At 38.6% G+C, this 17949-nt stretch overlaps 1 protein-coding gene across 8 annotated transcripts in view; it reads left to right on the top strand.

Moving 5' to 3' along the window:
- Positions 1-17827, top strand: part of LOC117320926 (DENN domain-containing protein 1B-like) — a 40348-nt gene extending 22521 nt beyond the window's left edge. For 4 of the 8 annotated variants that reach the window (XM_033875452.1, XM_033875442.1, XM_033875449.1 and 1 more), the window contains 3 exons: positions 8426-8496; positions 8715-8892; positions 13700-17827. In XM_033875452.1, the coding sequence (XP_033731343.1) occupies positions 8426-8496; positions 8715-8892; positions 13700-14950 (1500 nt within the window). In that variant the 3' untranslated portion in view covers positions 14951-17827. Of the gene's footprint in view, positions 1-3593; positions 3708-8425; positions 8497-8714; positions 8893-13699 lie in introns of all 8 variants that reach the window. The other 4 variants (XM_033875416.1, XM_033875422.1, XM_033875408.1 and 1 more) reach the window with 2 other exon arrangements.
- The last annotated feature ends 122 nt before the right edge of the window (positions 17828-17949 follow it).

Raw genomic sequence — 17949 nt, 5'->3', positions numbered from 1 at the left:
TAAAAAAAATGTTCCAATGAAATAGTATTTCCTTTTCCAAACTAGTTTTGTTGTACTAGACTGTGGTTGAAGGTTCACTAGAAGGTTTCCTGAGCTATATGTTGGCTATATATGTTGTGTGTCCCTGTGAACACCCACATTGCCTAATCACCTCCCCTGCCATCCCAGTATATTAACTGGTTTCGGTGACTACTTGGAGCTGACATGTAAGGAACTATTAATTATACTTACAGAAATTTTATGTTCATAGTCTGTCCCGTTCATATTTGATTAGATTTCTGATGATGTTCCCCGACCCTGTGTGGTTTAAGTATTTTCTAGTAGTTTCTAAGTCTGACAGTCAGTTTCCTACACAAGTCAGCTCCAGCCCTATCCTAGCATACCCAGACAGAACTAAGTGTGGGCTTTGGAGCAGATGCCAGTTAGTGCCACTTGATGGAATTATTGTGATCAAAATTTTTAGTTGATTTATTTATGTTTATTATTATGATTTTTTTTTTTTTTTTGCAACTATTTAGCTTTCATATGCACTGTGGCATTTCCAACAAAGATCTGCCTGCCTTTACAAAGATTATATGGAAATATTGTTCTTCAGGTCAAAGCTAACCATGCTTCAAATTTATCATGCATAGTCAAACCTGTCTTAGGGACCTTTTATGAAACTCAGCTTGTCACATGAAACAGTTCATCATTATACACAGTCAAACCTGTCCTAAGGACCATTGTAGAGATGATCTGTCATACAGGTGAAAATATTGTAGAGGTGACCCATCATACAGGTGATAATATTGGTGAGGTGACCCGTCATACAGGTGATAATATTGTAGAGTTGACCCATCATACAGGTGATAATATTGTAGAGGTGATCTGTCATACAGGTGATAATATTGTAGAGGTGACTTGTCATACAGGTGATAATATTGTAGAGATGATCTGTCATACAGGTGATAATATTGGTGAGGTGACCCGTCATACAGGTGATAATATTGTAGAGGTGACCCATCATACAGGTGATAATATTGTAGAGGTGACCCATCATACAGGTGATAATATTGTAGGGGTATGACCCGTCATACAGGTGATAATATTGTAGGGGTATGACCCGTCATACAGGTGATAATATTGTAGGGGTATGACCCGTCATACAGGTGATAATATTGTAGGGGTGACCCATCATACAGGTGATAATATTGTAGGGGTGACCCATCATACAGGTGATAATATTGGTCAGGTGACCCGTCATACAGGTGATAATATTGTAGGGGTGACCCATCATACAGGTGATAATATTGTAGAGTTGATCTGTCATACAGGTGATCATATTGTAGGGGTGACCCATCATACAGGTGATAATATTGTAGAGGTGACCCATCATACAGGTGATAATATTGTAGAGGTGATCCATCATACAGGTGATAATATTGTAGAGGTGACCCATCATACAGGTGATAATATTGTAGGGGTGACCCATCATACAGGTGGTCATATTGTAGAGGTGATCCATCATACAGGTGATAATATTGTAGGGGTATGACCCGTCATACAGGTGATAATATTGTAGGGGTGACCCATCATACAGGTGATGATATTGTAGAGGTGATCCGTCATACAGGTGATAATATTGTAGAGGTGACCCATCATACAGGTGATAATATTGTAGAGGTGATCCGTCATACAGGTGATGATATTGTAGAGGTGATCCGTCATACAGGTGATGATATTGTAGAGGTGACCCGTCATACAGGTGATAATATTGTAGGGGTGACCCATCATACAGGTGATAATATTGTAGAGGTGATCCTTCATACAGGTGATAATATTGTAGAGGTGATCTGTCATACAGGTGATAATATTGTAGGGGTGATCCGTCATACAGGTGATGATATTGTAGAGGTGACCCGTCATACAGGTGATAATATTGTAGGGGTGACCCATCATACAGGTGATAATATTGTAGAGGTGACCCGTCATACAGGTGATAATATTGTAGAGGTGATCCGTTATACAGGTGATAATATTGTGGAGGTGATCCGTCATACAGGTGATAATATTGTAGAGGTGATCCGTCATACAGGTGATAATATTGTGGAGGTGATCCGTCATACAGGTGATAATATTGTAGAGGTGACCCATCATACAGGTGATAATATTGTGGAGGTGATCCGTCATACAGGTGATAATATTGTAGAGGTGATCCGTCATACAGGTGATAATATTGTAGAGGTGGCCTATCATAGTTTGGATCATAAATTTTGGTGGTCTTTAGCACAGGTTTGACTTACAAACATAATAAACCATGTAACACTACAAATCTTGTTAATGTTGGGCTCAGGAGGATCCACTCATCTCTGTCACTTAGAATGTAACACCAATTATTTATCTAATTATATTTAATAGCATCTTTAACAGACTTGTCATTGGTAATAAAATAGTTAACACAAAAACATCACATGTATAAAATATTATAGTTTCTGAGGTATTACATTTTCTTCAGAGTTAAGGTAGCATTAGTTTTGGCTTTAGGTCAAAGATTTCTTGTCCCAAACATAATCACCCTTGCCCAATCAATTGATGTAAATAAAGAGTATTAGTATAAATAATAACATGTATATGGTTAGATGATGGGCCATGCTTTGGATACAAGAGTAGCTCAAAATTGTTTATGGAGAACGATTCTTCATAGATTTGAGGATATTTGGTTATTCCATCTGTATTTACCATTGCCAATCAATGTCAGTGCAGTATTAAGGTCAAAGGTCACAATAATTGTTCAGCAAAAGAATGTTATGAAAGAGATATGTTGATAAGTAGGCAGCATGTTGTTTTTTGTTTACAGGAAATCCAAGGATGAAGGTACAAAATAACTATAATCTATAAACCAACAATTTGAAAATAAAAGGAGGTATGGTACTCTCATTGTCCATTATTTTCTCCATAAATCGATAGTTTTTGGAGCCATCACCTTAACTATTTTTCACAAATTTTTCAAGACTTGTTTGTGACAGGTGTCTTTTAGTGAAATTGTCTTATACCAAAAGTAGCATATTTTGACCTTTGACCTTCATAAGGCACAAAGTTTACTAAAATAGGGGCACTAGACATACAAGGGGATACAATGTTTCTTTACAACTAGAAAAGTATGACAAAATGGCCATGGTATGAAATACTGATGAGTGTTATGTAATTTCCAATACATATGCTGTGTAAGACACTAAGACAGGTTATAATACATTAACAAGCTGGTCTCCATGGGGATCAGTCTCTTTTGTTCTTTTTCATTTTTTTTTTTTTTAAATATATAAAATCAAAGCTTTTTGGTATAAAAGAGAATGCACCTTGCCATTTTACATACTGTACAGAAGGTATTGTAACAGGAGAATGTAGGTGTATTGGTTTAACTTCAAATGCTGCAATGATTGTGTCACTTTATGGCATCGTGTATCTGTATGACACACTAACAATGGGATCGTGTTTGCTGCCAGATGTGTCCTAAGAGGATGTGGTAAATGCAGAAAATGAGAAGCATTTAAACATATTGTCAAGTCACAAGCATTTATAAGCATGCGCGCTTCATCATAATTTGCTTGTTCCAGGAGGATGAACCTGCTAATATGAAGACAAAAAGTGTGAAATCTCCGTCCACCCCAAAAATGACTTCCCGCAATCGCCCCTCTACTGTAATAGGCCAGCCTCTGAAAACAATGCGTGTAAGTTATATCCTAATACATGCTCACAAAACAGAAACTGTCTCATAAATATACAGGGGATATCAGACTGGGTCAGTCTCATTAATATACAGGGGATATCAGACTGGGTCTGTCTCATCAATATACAGGGGATATCAGACTGGGTCTATCTCAACAATATACCGGGGATATCAGACTGGGTCTGTCTCAACAATATACAGGGGATGTCAGACTGGGTCTATCTCAACAATATCAAGGGGATATCAGACTGGGTCTATCTCATTAATATACAGGGGATATCAGACTGGGTCAGTCTCAACAATATACAGGGGATATCAGACTGGGTCTGTCTCATTAATAAACATGGGATGTCAGACTGGGTCTATCTCATTAATATACAGGGGATATCAGACTGGGTCAGTCTCAACAATATACAGGGGATATCAGACTGGGTCTATCTCATTAATATACAGGGGTTATCAGACTGGGTCTATCTCAACAATATACAGGGGATATCAGACTGGGTCTGTCTCATTAATATACAGGGGATATCAGACTGGGTCTGTCTCATCAATATACAGGGGATATCAGACTGGGTCAGTCTAAACAATATACAGGGGATATCAGACTGGGTCTGTCTCATTAATATACAGGGGATATCAGACTGGGTCTGTCTCATAAATATACAGGGGGATATCAGACTGGGTCAGTCTCAACAATATACAGGGGATATCAGACTGGGTCTATCTCATTAATATACAGGGGTTATCAGACTGGGTCTATCTCAACAATATACCGGGGATATCAGACTGGGTCTGTCTCAACAATATACAGGGGATGTCAGACTGGGTCTATCTCAACAATATCAAGGGGATATCAGACTGGGTCTATCTCATTAATATACAGGGGATATCAGACTGGGTCAGTCTCAACAATATACCGGGGATATCAGACTGGGTCTGTCTCATTAATAAACATGGGATGTCAGACTGGGTCTATCTCATTAATATACAGGGGATATCAGACTGGGTCAGTCTCAACAATATACAGGGGATATCAGAATGGGTCTATCTCATTAATATACAGGGGTTATCAGACTGGGTCTACCTCAACAATATACAGGGGATATCAGACTGGGTCTGTCTCATTAATATACAGGGGATATCAGACTGGGTCTGTCTCATAAATATACAGGGGGATATCAGACTGGGTCAGTCTCATCAATATACAGGGGATATCAGACTGGGTCAGTCTAAAAAATATACAAGGGATATCAGACTGGGTCAGTCTCATTAATATACAGGGGATATCAGACTGGGTCTATCTAAACAATATACAGGGATATCAGACTGGATCTATCTCAACAATATACAGGGGATATCAGACTGGGTCAGTCTCATCAATATACAGGGGATATCAGACTGGGTCTGTCTCATTAATATACAGGGGATATCAGACTGGATCTATCTCAACAATATACAGGGGATATCAGACTGGGTCAGTCTCATTAATATACAGGGGATATCAGACTGGGTCAGTCTAAACAATATACAAGGGATATCAGACTGGGTCAGTCTCATTAATATACAGGGGATATCAGACTGGATCTATCTCAACAATATACCGGGGATATCAGACTGGGTCTGTCTCATTAATATACAGGGGATATCAGACTGGATCTATCTCAACAATATACAGGGGATATCAGACTGGGTCAGTCTCATCAATATACAGGGGATATCAGACTGGGTCTGTCTCATTAATATACAGGGGTTATCAGACTGGGTCTATCTCAACAATATACAGGGGATATCAGACTGGGTCTATCTCAACAATATACAGGGGATATCAGACTGGGTCTGTCTCAACAATATACAGGGGATATCAGACTGGGTCTGTCTCAACAATATACAGGGGATATCAGACTGGGTCAGTCTCATCAATATACAGGGGATATCAGACTGGGTCTGTCTCATCAATATACAGGGGATATCAGACTGGGTCAGTCTCATCAATATACAGGGGATATCAGACTGGGTCTATCTCAACAATATACAGGGGATATCAGACTGGGTCAGTTTCATTAATATACAGGGGATATCAGACTGGGTCAGTCTAAACAATATACAGGGGATATCAGACTGGGTCAGTCTAAACAATATACAGGGGATATCAGACTAGGTCTGTCTCAACAATATACAGGGGATATCAGACTGGGTCAGTCTCATCAATATACAGGGGATAATAGACTGGGTCTGTCTCATCAATATACAGGGGATATCAGACTGGGTCAGTCTCATCAATATACAGGGGATATCAGACTGGGTCTATCTCAACAATATACCGGGGATATCAGACTGGGTCTATCTCATCAATATACAGGGGATATCAGACTGGGTCTGTCTCATCAATATACAGGGGATATCAGACTGGTTAGCCTCAACAATATACAGGGGATATCAGACTGGGTCTATCTCAACAATATACAGGGGATATCAGACTGGGTCTATCTCATTAATATACAGGGGTTATCAGACTGGGTCTATCTCAACAATATACCGGGGATATCAGACTGGGTCTATCTCATCAATATACGGGGGATATCAGACTGGGTCTGTCTAAACAATATACAGGGGATATCAGACTGGGTCTGTCTCAACAATATACAGGGGATATCAGACTGGGTCTATCTCATCAATATACAGGGGTTATCAGACTGGGTCTATCTCATCAATATACAGGGGATATCAGACTGGGTCTATCTCATCAATATATAGGGGCTTTCTCTTACACCTACCATTTTTATCAGGGAGATACAAAGGAAGAGATCCAACACCCTAAGTAAATGAAAATGTAGGATGGTGGATACTGGAATCACAATGTCTAACTGTGGACGATATTGAATCATACTTTGCATTGCTCTCATTCTTTCTCAAAACTCATCATTGTAATTATTATACATAGAATGTGGAGGAACTTTAAAAGTTTTCGCTTAAAATGTCACAAGACAAGATCATAGCAACTTTTACCAACACTGTGTCAGGACTTAACATAATTGTCTATACTATCTATGGCTCCAAATTTTAGAAAAGTTTCATGTAAAGTTAGTTAAAATTATGTCATTATATAGGTACTCATTATTTGGGGACTAGTAGCCAGAGGTCAAGGTCAATTTCGAGGCACACAGTTCTCATCTGTCATATTCATGGAATTAACCAGTCAGTGGGTTTTATAGAGACTGGAATATGTTGATTTCTCTTCTCACCAGAAATCAAAAACTTCAGCTCTATCGTATACTCCAGAAATAGAGAAATGAAAGAATAAAAGAATAGACTTATTTTCTCCGTAACATTCAGGTTATATATATTTACAGGTACAAATATGTACAATAGAATGTACACATATTTCAAGTATAACTAACTCTTTCCAAATATTAATTTCATTTTTTATTTTTTTATTTTTTTTATTTTATTTTAATATTTTTTTTTCTTGTTGCTTTTTATATATACATTTTCTTTTAAATTTTGATCAATCAATATTGATCATTCCATCAAGTTATCTTATTGCTTGAATGTAAAAATTGCTTGGTTGTCATTTGTAAGCATGACTCGCATGTACTTGTTGCATGTTTATGTATTCCCTATATATATCTTAACTCAGCTATACTACATACTGGTAATGTTTTTTTTATCACATGTTCGAAATAAAATTGTCAGGCTCCATATTAGGAATTCTGGTTCATGAAGCCAAATGAGGTATGGAACTTAAATTTGTGGGCTTTTTAAGTTTTATAGATAAGACCAAATTTCATGGGAATTTGTTCAATATGAATTTTCCCTAGGAATGGCCATGCTGTTTTTGATAAATCATAGTAAAATCAAATGGCTCTGAACAGATAGTGTTAGCATAGGGTAATTCCCTGTTGCTTCATCAGAATGGAAGTTCAGATTAGTATTAAACCTCTTATTAACTAAAACATATCCAACATTTTTATTTAGTTCGAGAATCTAACGGACATTTCTACACTGATCATGCTTAGTGACTTTATAAGGACAAAAAATTTTAAAAATTGTATTTCTCTCAACTTTGAATCCAAGTGTCAGATATAGGGCTGTGACATTAGAACATCTTGATCATGAAATGTAGTTGCCAATCATCAGGGTTTTATTTCATATGAAGTAGCCTGTCTGCGATTCCCGTTCCATGACTTGGGATGTGATTCTTTTGAAGAAAAAGCTAGGAGTTTTAAAAAAATTATGATTTTGGGATTCATATAAACATCATCTTAATATAATGTGTTATGACACAAGTATCACCTTAATTCATTGGATTATTTAATGTATTGATAATTAATTTGTATATTTTCTTTCTGGTTTCAACTCCTTTTCTCATCTCTATCATTATTTTCAAACCTGTTTCCCCAAATGATGATATCCTATATGAGGATATTCTGATTGATTGAGGCTGTACCAAGCTGATCCCAGACACTGAGACAGAACAAGTTATTAAGGATTTTTTGGGGTATATTTTTCCATTTTAGGAGCCAAAGACTTAAAGATAAATCAAGTTAATGGATCATATTTTTCATCGTCCAATTGTCTATTAGAGAAGGTTTAGAATTGATGATAAAAACAGGATATCAACATTGTGGATGACTACTCTCATTTCTATCAGGTATTAATATGTTATTGGCTGCTGATTTACTCTTCATTACATATTTCATTTGCCTTGTTTTCTAGCCTCCCCGACCTTCAGCCTTGTCGTCACCAACAGGTGACAAGCTGATTGTGCCGTCTTCATCACAGGACAGGTAATTAATACATATGTATAACACCTTGCCAACTCTATATTGGATATATATGTGACCATTTTATAAACATTTTCCCAAATGATAATTGATTTTATCTTAAATAAAGACATTAAAAACCATCATATAATGTTTTGGTTAAAATTTCTGATATGATTGTTTCTGATAGAAAAATTAAAATTATGTTATTATTTTCACCTTTGATGTTTCATCTTTTGTAGGATTTCAAGATACAAGATGATAATGGTAGAAGAAAAAGTTTATGATGACTCTGATGTAGAGTTAGCATACAACAGGGTTAGTGTGAATCTTTTGAGTGACCCAGATATACAGCAGGCAATGAACAGAGCTGCCAGTGCAGAAAACATCGTCCGTATGTCAGGCAAAACACATCCACTGGTAAGGAGAGTTTTCCTTACCCGGTGTGGTCATGCATGACTTTGTGTGGGGAAAGCAGTCCTGGATTGGCCTGGCACACCTGCTTCAGCTGCATCAACATCCTTCCAGTCACATCATCTTCATTTTGAAAACTTTCACCAGCTCCCTCAACACCCCTCCAGCCATGCCCTTTTCTGCCTGATGACCTTCACCGGCTACCTCAACACCCCTCCAGCCTCCTGCCTGACCTGTATCCAACTTAAAACCCAATTCTTTGCTTTATTGTTATTTTCTTGTTGCCTGCCTGACCTGTCTTCCATCTCAATCCTGTTCTCCCTTGCCCGCCCCTTCTGTGTATCACCTTCCATGCTAACCCCCTCTGTATGACAACCCTGCCTCCTCTTATTTCAATTCTCTATATTACCTCCCTTGCCCGTCCCTTCTTTGTATCACCTTCTATGCTAACCCCTTCTCTGTATTACAACCCTGCCTCCTCTAATTTCATATCTCTATATTACCTCCCTTGCCTGTCCCTTCTTTGTATCACCTTCTATGCTAACCCCTTCTCTGTATTACAACCCTGCCTCCTCTAATTTCATATCTCTATATTACCTCCCTTGCCTGTCCCTTTTCTATATTACCTCCCTTGCCTGTCCCTTCTTTGTATCACCTTCCATGTCATTTCTCTGTTATACCTTCCATGCTTATCCTTTGTCTGTATTACCTCCCTTCCCCGTCCCTTTTTCTGCAATATAATTCTCTGTATTACCTTTATTGCATATCTCTTCCTTGCTAACCCTTTCTCTGTATTTCCTAGCTGCTATCAGTCCTCTGTATTACCACCCTTACTTATCCCTTCTCCGTTTAAGCTCCCTTGCCTATCTCTTCTCTGTATTACCTCCCTTTCCTTTCCCTTCTGTGTATTTCCTCCCTTTCCTTTCCCTTCTCTATGTTACCCCCCTTCTTTGTATTACCTCCCTTGCTTACCCCTTCTCTATATTAACCTCCCTTGCCTATCCCTTTGTATTACCTCCCTTGCTTACCTCTTCTCTATATTACTCTTGCCTATCCCTTCTCTATATTACCCCCTTGCCTATCCCTTCTCTATATTACCTCATTTGCCTATCCCTTCTCTATATTACCCCTTGCCTATCCCTTCTCTATATTACCCCCTTGCCTATCCCTTCTCTATATTACCTCCCTTGCCTACCCCTTCTTTGCATTACCCCCCTTGCCTATCCCATCTCTACATTACCCCCCTTGCCTATCCCATCTCTACATTACCTCCCTTGCCTATCCCATCTCTACATTACCCCCCTTGCCTATCCCTTCTCTATATTAACCTCTCTTGCATATCCCTTCTCTATATTACCTCCCTTGCTTACCCCTTCTTTGCATTACCCTCCCTTGCCTATCCCTTCTCTATATTAACCTCTCTTGCATATCCCTTCTCTACATTACCTCCCTTGCTTACCCCTTCTCTATATTACCTCATTTGCCTATCCCTTCTCTGTATTACCTCCTTGCCTATCCCCTCTCTACATTACCTCCCTTGCTTACCTCTTCTCTACATTACCTCCCTTGCTTACCTCTTCTCTATATTAACCTCCCTTGCCTATCCCTTCTCTATATTACCCCCTTGCCTATCCCTTCTCTACATTACCTCCCTTTCCTATCCCTTCTCTACATTACCTCCCTTGCCTATCCCTTCTCTGTATTACCCCATTGCCTATTCCTTCTTTGTACTACCTCCCCTGCTCTGTAGAACTTCCCTTGCTTTTCCACTTTCATGTCTTTCCCCTATATTACAACTGCCTTATAAGTTTACCACTTTTCTGTCTCTTCTATCATCTGCCTTTCATTTTATCCACTTGCTGACCTGTCCTACAGAGGAAGATGGGAGGAGAGGATTGCATTATGTCCATCCTTCCCTTAGTCCTTTCCTCCTTCCGCTTGTCCAGGCTCTATCTCATACACTAAGTGTCTCCGACATTCATCCAGAGTCCTACACTACTTGTCGATGGAAATTCATACTTGGGTCATCCTGAGTTGACAGAGGTGAAACAGTGTTTTATGTAACAAAAGAAGGTGAGCTCCAGCCTTCTCACATGTCTTACCTATCCAGCCCAATTTTCACTTAACTCTCTACTCCTAACCTGCCCTATCTCTCCATCCTACTCCTCCCATGTCCTTTCTCTCTATCCTACTCCTCCCCTGTCCTTTCTCTCTATCCTACTCCTCCCATGTCATTTCTCTCCATCCTACTCCTCCCCATGTCCTTTCTCTCCATCCTACTCCTCCCCTGTCCTTTCTCTCCAGCCATATCTCTCCAGTCTTCTCATCTGTCCTTTATCTCCATCCTTCTCCTCACCTGTCCTTTCTCTCCAGCCTACTCCTCACCTGCCATATCTCTCCAGCCTACCCCTCATCTGCCATATCTCCATCCTTCTCCTCACCTGCCCTTTCTCTCCATCATACTCCTCACTTGTCCTTTCTCTCCATTCTACTCCTCACCTGCCCTTTCTGAAGTTTCTCTTCAGCCAATTCATCACTTGTCCTTTCTCTATATCCTACCCCTCACCTGTCCTTTCTCTCAATAATACTCATCTGCCCTTTCTCTCACGCCTACTTCTCACCTGCCCTTTCTCTCCATCCTTCTCCTTACCTGCCCTATCTCAGCCCACTTTTGACCTGCCTTACATCTCTGTAGTATCTCTTCCTCGGCGCCTCCCTCACCTGCTTCACCTTACATTTGATAAATGCTTGTTTACCTGCTTGGTATCTTCACCATCATATATTCTTTCTTCATTTGATTAATGCTGAGCTTTCCTCAGTACCTCCCTTGCATGCCTCCTTGCTGCATCCTTACTGCCTCCCATGCAAGCCCCTACATCTGATCCTTGCTAGTTTTGCTTCTTACCTCCTTGACTTGCCTCTTTCTACATCTGGTCCCTGTTCAGTTTTTGTTGGTTACCTCCCTTGCATGCCTCTTTTACCATTTGGTCCCTGTTCAGTTTTGTTGGTTGCCTCCCTTGCATGCCTCTTTCTACGTCTGGTCCTTGTTCAGTTTTGTTGGTTACCTCCCTTGCATGCCTCTTTTTACATCTGGTCCTTGCTTACTATTGTTAGTTACCTCCCTTGCATGCCCCTTTCTACATTTGGATCCTGTTTGCTAGTCCTAACTACCTCCTCTGTCTTTCCCTTTCTGCATTTATTCCTTGCTTGTTTGCCGTGGTTTTTTCTTCATGCTTTGTTGGGTCTGTATGTCACAGTAAAATGTTCTGATATGATGCATGTACATGCATTTGTGATAATGTTTAACAATAAGATTTAATCTTTGCAATGAATGGTTTTAGCACCAGTTATATAGTTACAAAATAACCATACCCAGGTAATCTTTTATATACTTATGAGGCAAGGGGGCCCGGATCTCTATTTTACTGGGGAAGATTCTTAAGTCACCAAACACAAAACTTGCTGATTGCATTGCTGTTTTTTTAACAAGGGAAACAATATATATAATTATGATACCCGTGTAGAGGATGCCAACTCCTTATCAGATGTATTGGTATTTTGTCTCCCCTTCAAATGAAGGACGTCATATTGTATTAGCACCAGTTGTTCTGGAGGTTTTTCTGTTCAGGTCACCTGAGACAAAGTCTTCAGTGACTTTTTGTAAATGCCTTTTATCTCTGGTTGTGTGTCTGTAAACAATTAAAATGTTTGACCTCCTTCTCAGAAACCCTTAAACCAATTTCAATGAAATTTTGCCAAACTTTCCATGGCCAAAAGGCCAACCAAAATTGTAAATGATGTTGTCCCCATCCCTGAAGGTGCTGAGGGGTATAGCAATGAGGGGTCCAGTTGACTGAAATTTTAACAATTCTATTCTCAATACCCAAATAAGGTAGAATTGAATACTTTTCATTGATAGAAGGGTCTTGAGGTGTTTTACCAAAATTGTGAATTTCATGACCCTGGGTTCTTATGTTTGCCCCTGGGGAGGGTGTAAACTTTACTATAGTTTATAAAGGAAAATAGCATTGACTATCATTTGTTAAGTTTCTATTGGAATTAATTTTTATAACTTGGTTAGAATTATCAGTATGGGGTGGCAGTTTGATAGTATGCACATGTTGACACTGGCTGACCCCCAGGGGCTGATGAGCGAGGCCATAAAGGCTCTTATTGACTGAAATTTAAAAAATCCTCATCTCAATACCCACCTATTTTAAAAAATTCTCAAGTTCCACAAGTGGAATTCAGCTCTAACTTACCTGAAATGATCCAGAGATGGCTCTGACGAAGTTCTGTTCTTTCTTGGGTCAATCTGAAATCCAAGATGGCCATCATCGCAGCCATCATAAAAAACACATTTCTTCTTCCTAAGTTCCACCAATGAGATTCAGCTCAAACTTGTCTAAAATGACTAATAATTCATTATGATTGCATTAACATTTTAACCTTTAAAGGTATTCTAATGAAAGTTGTTGTATACCTTTATCACCCCACTGAAAAAAGGTGCAGTGTGATGTTGACATATAGGTAAAAGAGTTTGAAAAGGTCGATACCTATTAAGGGATAAGGGGAGAAATATGTTTTTACTCACAAAAACAATCTCTAGTCTCGTACCTCATTTACTCATCATAATTGCGATAAAGACATCATGATCTCAATAAATGCAATATTGATATGATATTATGTAATTGTTATGACTGAGGAATCCCTTCATCTCAAGTAAAAGGAAGATAATCTAAGAATCACTGGATTTTCTTCATTCCATGACTTTCCTGTATTTTTGTAAACATTTGGTATTAATTTGTTGTAGATTGATCACACAGACGGGACATCATCTGGCCCATCAAGTGGTAGAAACTCTCCGTCTACTGTCAGTAGCTCCTCCGCCTTTGAGTACCAGGAGTCGGAGAGTACTGTATCTCATTTACAGGGAAACAGAGACACGTTTGGAAGTGTACCATTTATTGACATTAGCTCAGAAGATGAATATGTTGGCTTGTCCAATCCAAGTGATCAATATGTGCGACTAGCTTCATCATCTGGAGATGTTTCCTCTTCAAGATCAGGTCAAAATGACCAAAATCGACCAATTCCTCCACCACGGAGGTCCAGGAGTCCTATTTCAATGGCAATGGCCGACAGATTGATAAGTGATAGACCAAAGGCTGGCAGCCCCCCACCTCCAGCCCCTCATTTACCTCATGCTGTTCCCAAACCTGTACCTCGACAGAGCATAAAGCGTAAAAGTGAAGGATTTCAACAACAGAAACAGCTGGCTATGGATTCATTGATGCAATTTCAGAATTTGGAATTAGAAGATAGTTTTGATCCATTTAAATCCCCATCATCACAGACAATATCTCAGATAGACAAGCTCAGAGACCTAGCTTCACCAACTGATGATCTCAATAGCAGTGTGACAAGGACGCCAGCCTTCAGAATGCCTGCTACTGGTGTCCCTAAGAGACTAAGTATGAAAAGAGATAAGTCATTGTCCCCAGAGAAAGACAGTAATACTGGGGAGAGTTTGTTGGACTTTGACCCCCTGACTACTCAGGGTCAGTCCACTGTAGCCCAGAACCCTGGGTCACAGGGAAATCCAACATCTCCAGAACTTCTGCAGGATTGGAACATTGACAATCTACAGACTAAGACTCATGACCTGGGTCCATTGCCTAAGCCAGGCTTTGTACAACGGACAGCTGCAGAGTTTGCTCTGTGTTCTAATGCTCAGAATAATATAGGTGTGTCATATGGCAAGCGCCCCTCCCCCACAGTCCCTCCCCGCTCAGCCTCAGCCCTAACTGACCACCACTCATCCTCTAGTCCATTCTCATCCCCTAATCCATACAATCCTCTCCGCACCACAAGTTACAGACCTGTTACATCATCGCCCGATATACTTCAGTCTGGAGTCTCAAGGTCAAACAGAATGGGAAATGCTGACCCCTTTGCTGATTTATTAGGACTACAGTTAGGGCCTTCCAGCCAACCACCTCCAACTAAGGTGGATGTAGCTTCCCCAGCACCCCCAGTTAATAGGTGGGAAACATTTGAATAAGAAACAGTGATATGTATATGTGTTGTTGTGTACTATTTGTTTTTAATTGTTAAGAGTATAGACCTCTAGGGTGTTCAAAGCTCTACTTATCAGTGTACCTCTGATCAAAGATAAATCTGTGTACCATTTTAAATCACAATGTATCTCCCTGGTTACTGGTTAAGTCTGTACACCTTTCTAACTGGCAGTGTATAACCCTGGTTCCTGGTTGAGTCTGTACATCATTTTTACTGGCAGTGTATCACCCCGGGTCCTAGTTAAGTTTGTACACCATTTTAGCTGGCAGTGTTTCACCCTGTGACCCTATTTTATTGTATAACACTAGCGGTTCATTCCTGCCTCTCTGGCTCATAGGATGTCTGCTATGGTAGATGGGATCCAATCATAAACAAATATCACAGCATAATTAGTTCATTATAAGAAATCAAAGTTGAAAAGGAAAGTACCAGTTTTCTGAAATAAACAATATTGGTGACTTTACCAGGATAACCTGCTTATAGGTAGAATACTCATTTAGCGTAATCTGTCTCGAACTAACCACTGTAACCATTGTAGACTACCAAAGATATGGTCAGATTTGCTGCTCAAAGGAGTAAGCAATCTGGACTGTCTCAGAATATTATGTTCATGAAAGTATCATCTACTTTACTAATGTATTGAAGGTGTCATATATTTTTCACAGCGTTTAAGATTCTTAAGCTTCCATGGTGATGTCATGAGAAATCAGAAATGTTTATCAATGAAGAATTAAGATACTGGTCTGATAACTTGTGCCTTCCATACCATTTAGTAATGTTAATATTTAATAAACAAATGAAAAATTTTTACAAAACCAAATCTACCAATTATCTTGGCCTTATTTGTTTATATGAGCACAGCAGTGTAAGGGAGAAAGAGGCCAGTGTATAACCAGAAATTTCTATAAAATTAAAAAGCTATGTTTGTCAAGCTTACAATCTTTACCCTACTATAGTCCTATGCTTGACCTTGTCCTATGAATTACTATTAGGTACTATATAATGAAGGATAACAAGGGAAGTAATTAACTTCTATCTGTTAGGGAGACTACTCTAATCTTAAACAGCAGTAGAACCCATCATGATCACAGCAGTTACAGTTTGATTTGCACATAACACAGTTGACGGCCGACATTTGCTGGTTACCAGTTTTCACTGACTCCAGCATTTGCTTTGCACAAACAGACCAGACAAATAGCCAGTTTTACGAAATCGCTTTTGAAAGACAGGCTACCTGGCTAACAAATTATGTCAGCATAAGGTTTAAAAATATACTGTTTTGCTTTATACGGTCATCGCCTAGTATTTGCCTGTCTGCAAATCAAACTTGCCCTCTGATCCATAATGACAGTTGAGTACCATTTACATTATATAATAATGGACACAAAATATTATCTGTGGTCCAATATACATTTAACTTATCAGTATGATGATGGATGGAAGCTAGTGATAGTAGATTAATCTATAATCCCAGTAAATCTGTACAATTTTAACAAATTATCAGGATATTTTTTTTCACAAGTCTACATTGCCGATTCATTTATCGAAACTCTCCTTGATTAATGTATTTTATAATTAGCAAGTAACATTTAATGTCTTATCATGCATCTATCTTAAAACAATTGAATTACATTCTATTGATTAGGCACAAGTCATATGTATTGATGTTCATATTTAATTATTGAAGCAGTGTACACTGAAAAGTCATGATGCATCGTAGATTTGGTTGATCCCTCTTATTGGGTCTTATAACATCCTATTACCAGTAAGACTCATCAGACGACATTGCATTTCTGCTATTGATCCTGATGATTACAGCAGTCTGATATTAATGTATCATAATTTATAGAATCAAGCTCCCATCACTTAACTGGCACCGATAGAAATAATTTCCTGTGTCATATCTGAGAAATGTTTTCCTGTGTTTTTTATCTGTCCTGTATGCTTGCCATATCGCTATTGCTTGTTAAGTCTTTCATTGCTTGAATCATCTAAAAGCACTTGTAGCAGCTTCCCCTCGTTCTGACATAAGTGTTAACATGTATTTATTTACTATTGGATTAGTTTGATGTGAGTGAAGCAAGTGTTGTTATTGAGAAGAGTTACACATAGGTGACTTTACTTTGTTACATTGAATAATTTGTATTTATAGCTTAGGTAAATGGCAATGCAAAGTTGGACTTCTATTTATATTTTTTCATAAAAGCAATATCTGTGTTTCCTGTTGTACTTTGAAGCAGCGACAGGTGATGCCTTTCCTACCAATACACATTTTATTGAGATTTGTTACCACATTAACTCAAGTGTTCTGTGTGGATAGCTATTGTTCAATGCAGTCATTGATTATTATATAATTTATATATACAAAGACATGTCCATATTACATTTGCAATGTTATTAAGATAATGTAGATTTCTTAACTCAACCTTGCTTGGGTCACTGTTGGGTAGTCGCTGGTACAAAAAGTATCTTTAGTTATTTTTCCGAGGTTTACTTTATAAATGTACCATCACTTGAAAATACAGTAAATATGCCACCTATTTCGTTGAACTAAAAAAATTTTGATATTTTTATTGAGATTTTCAGCCCGTCATTTAGATAGCATATAGGTTAGAATGAGGAGAATATCATGTAATACTGCCAACACAATTCAACAACACAGAAATTGTTAAAGACATTGCTAAATGGAAACAATTGTTACTACTTTATATTATACAGATGTTTTGTTGAAAAAAATGTTTTGTATTACTGTGTATTGATGTTACTTACTGTTGTATAAGTGTCACTTATAACGAAATGGAACTGGCGCATGACAGAAACTGAAATATGGTTATTAAAAATGAAATATGAATTATGAAAAGACTTTACTATTTATTACTAGAAAATTTCTATAAGACATAAATGCCCCTGCTGCCACTTTACACATCTCGAAATACAATTTGGTGAGGATTGCATCAGCAGTTCCCGAGATACATCAGGACG

This window comes from Pecten maximus, chromosome 2, assembly GCF_902652985.1.
Source record: "Pecten maximus chromosome 2, xPecMax1.1, whole genome shotgun sequence".
NCBI classification, from domain to species: domain Eukaryota; kingdom Metazoa; phylum Mollusca; class Bivalvia; order Pectinida; family Pectinidae; genus Pecten; species Pecten maximus.
This window is presented reverse-complemented; position numbering and strand designations above follow the sequence as displayed.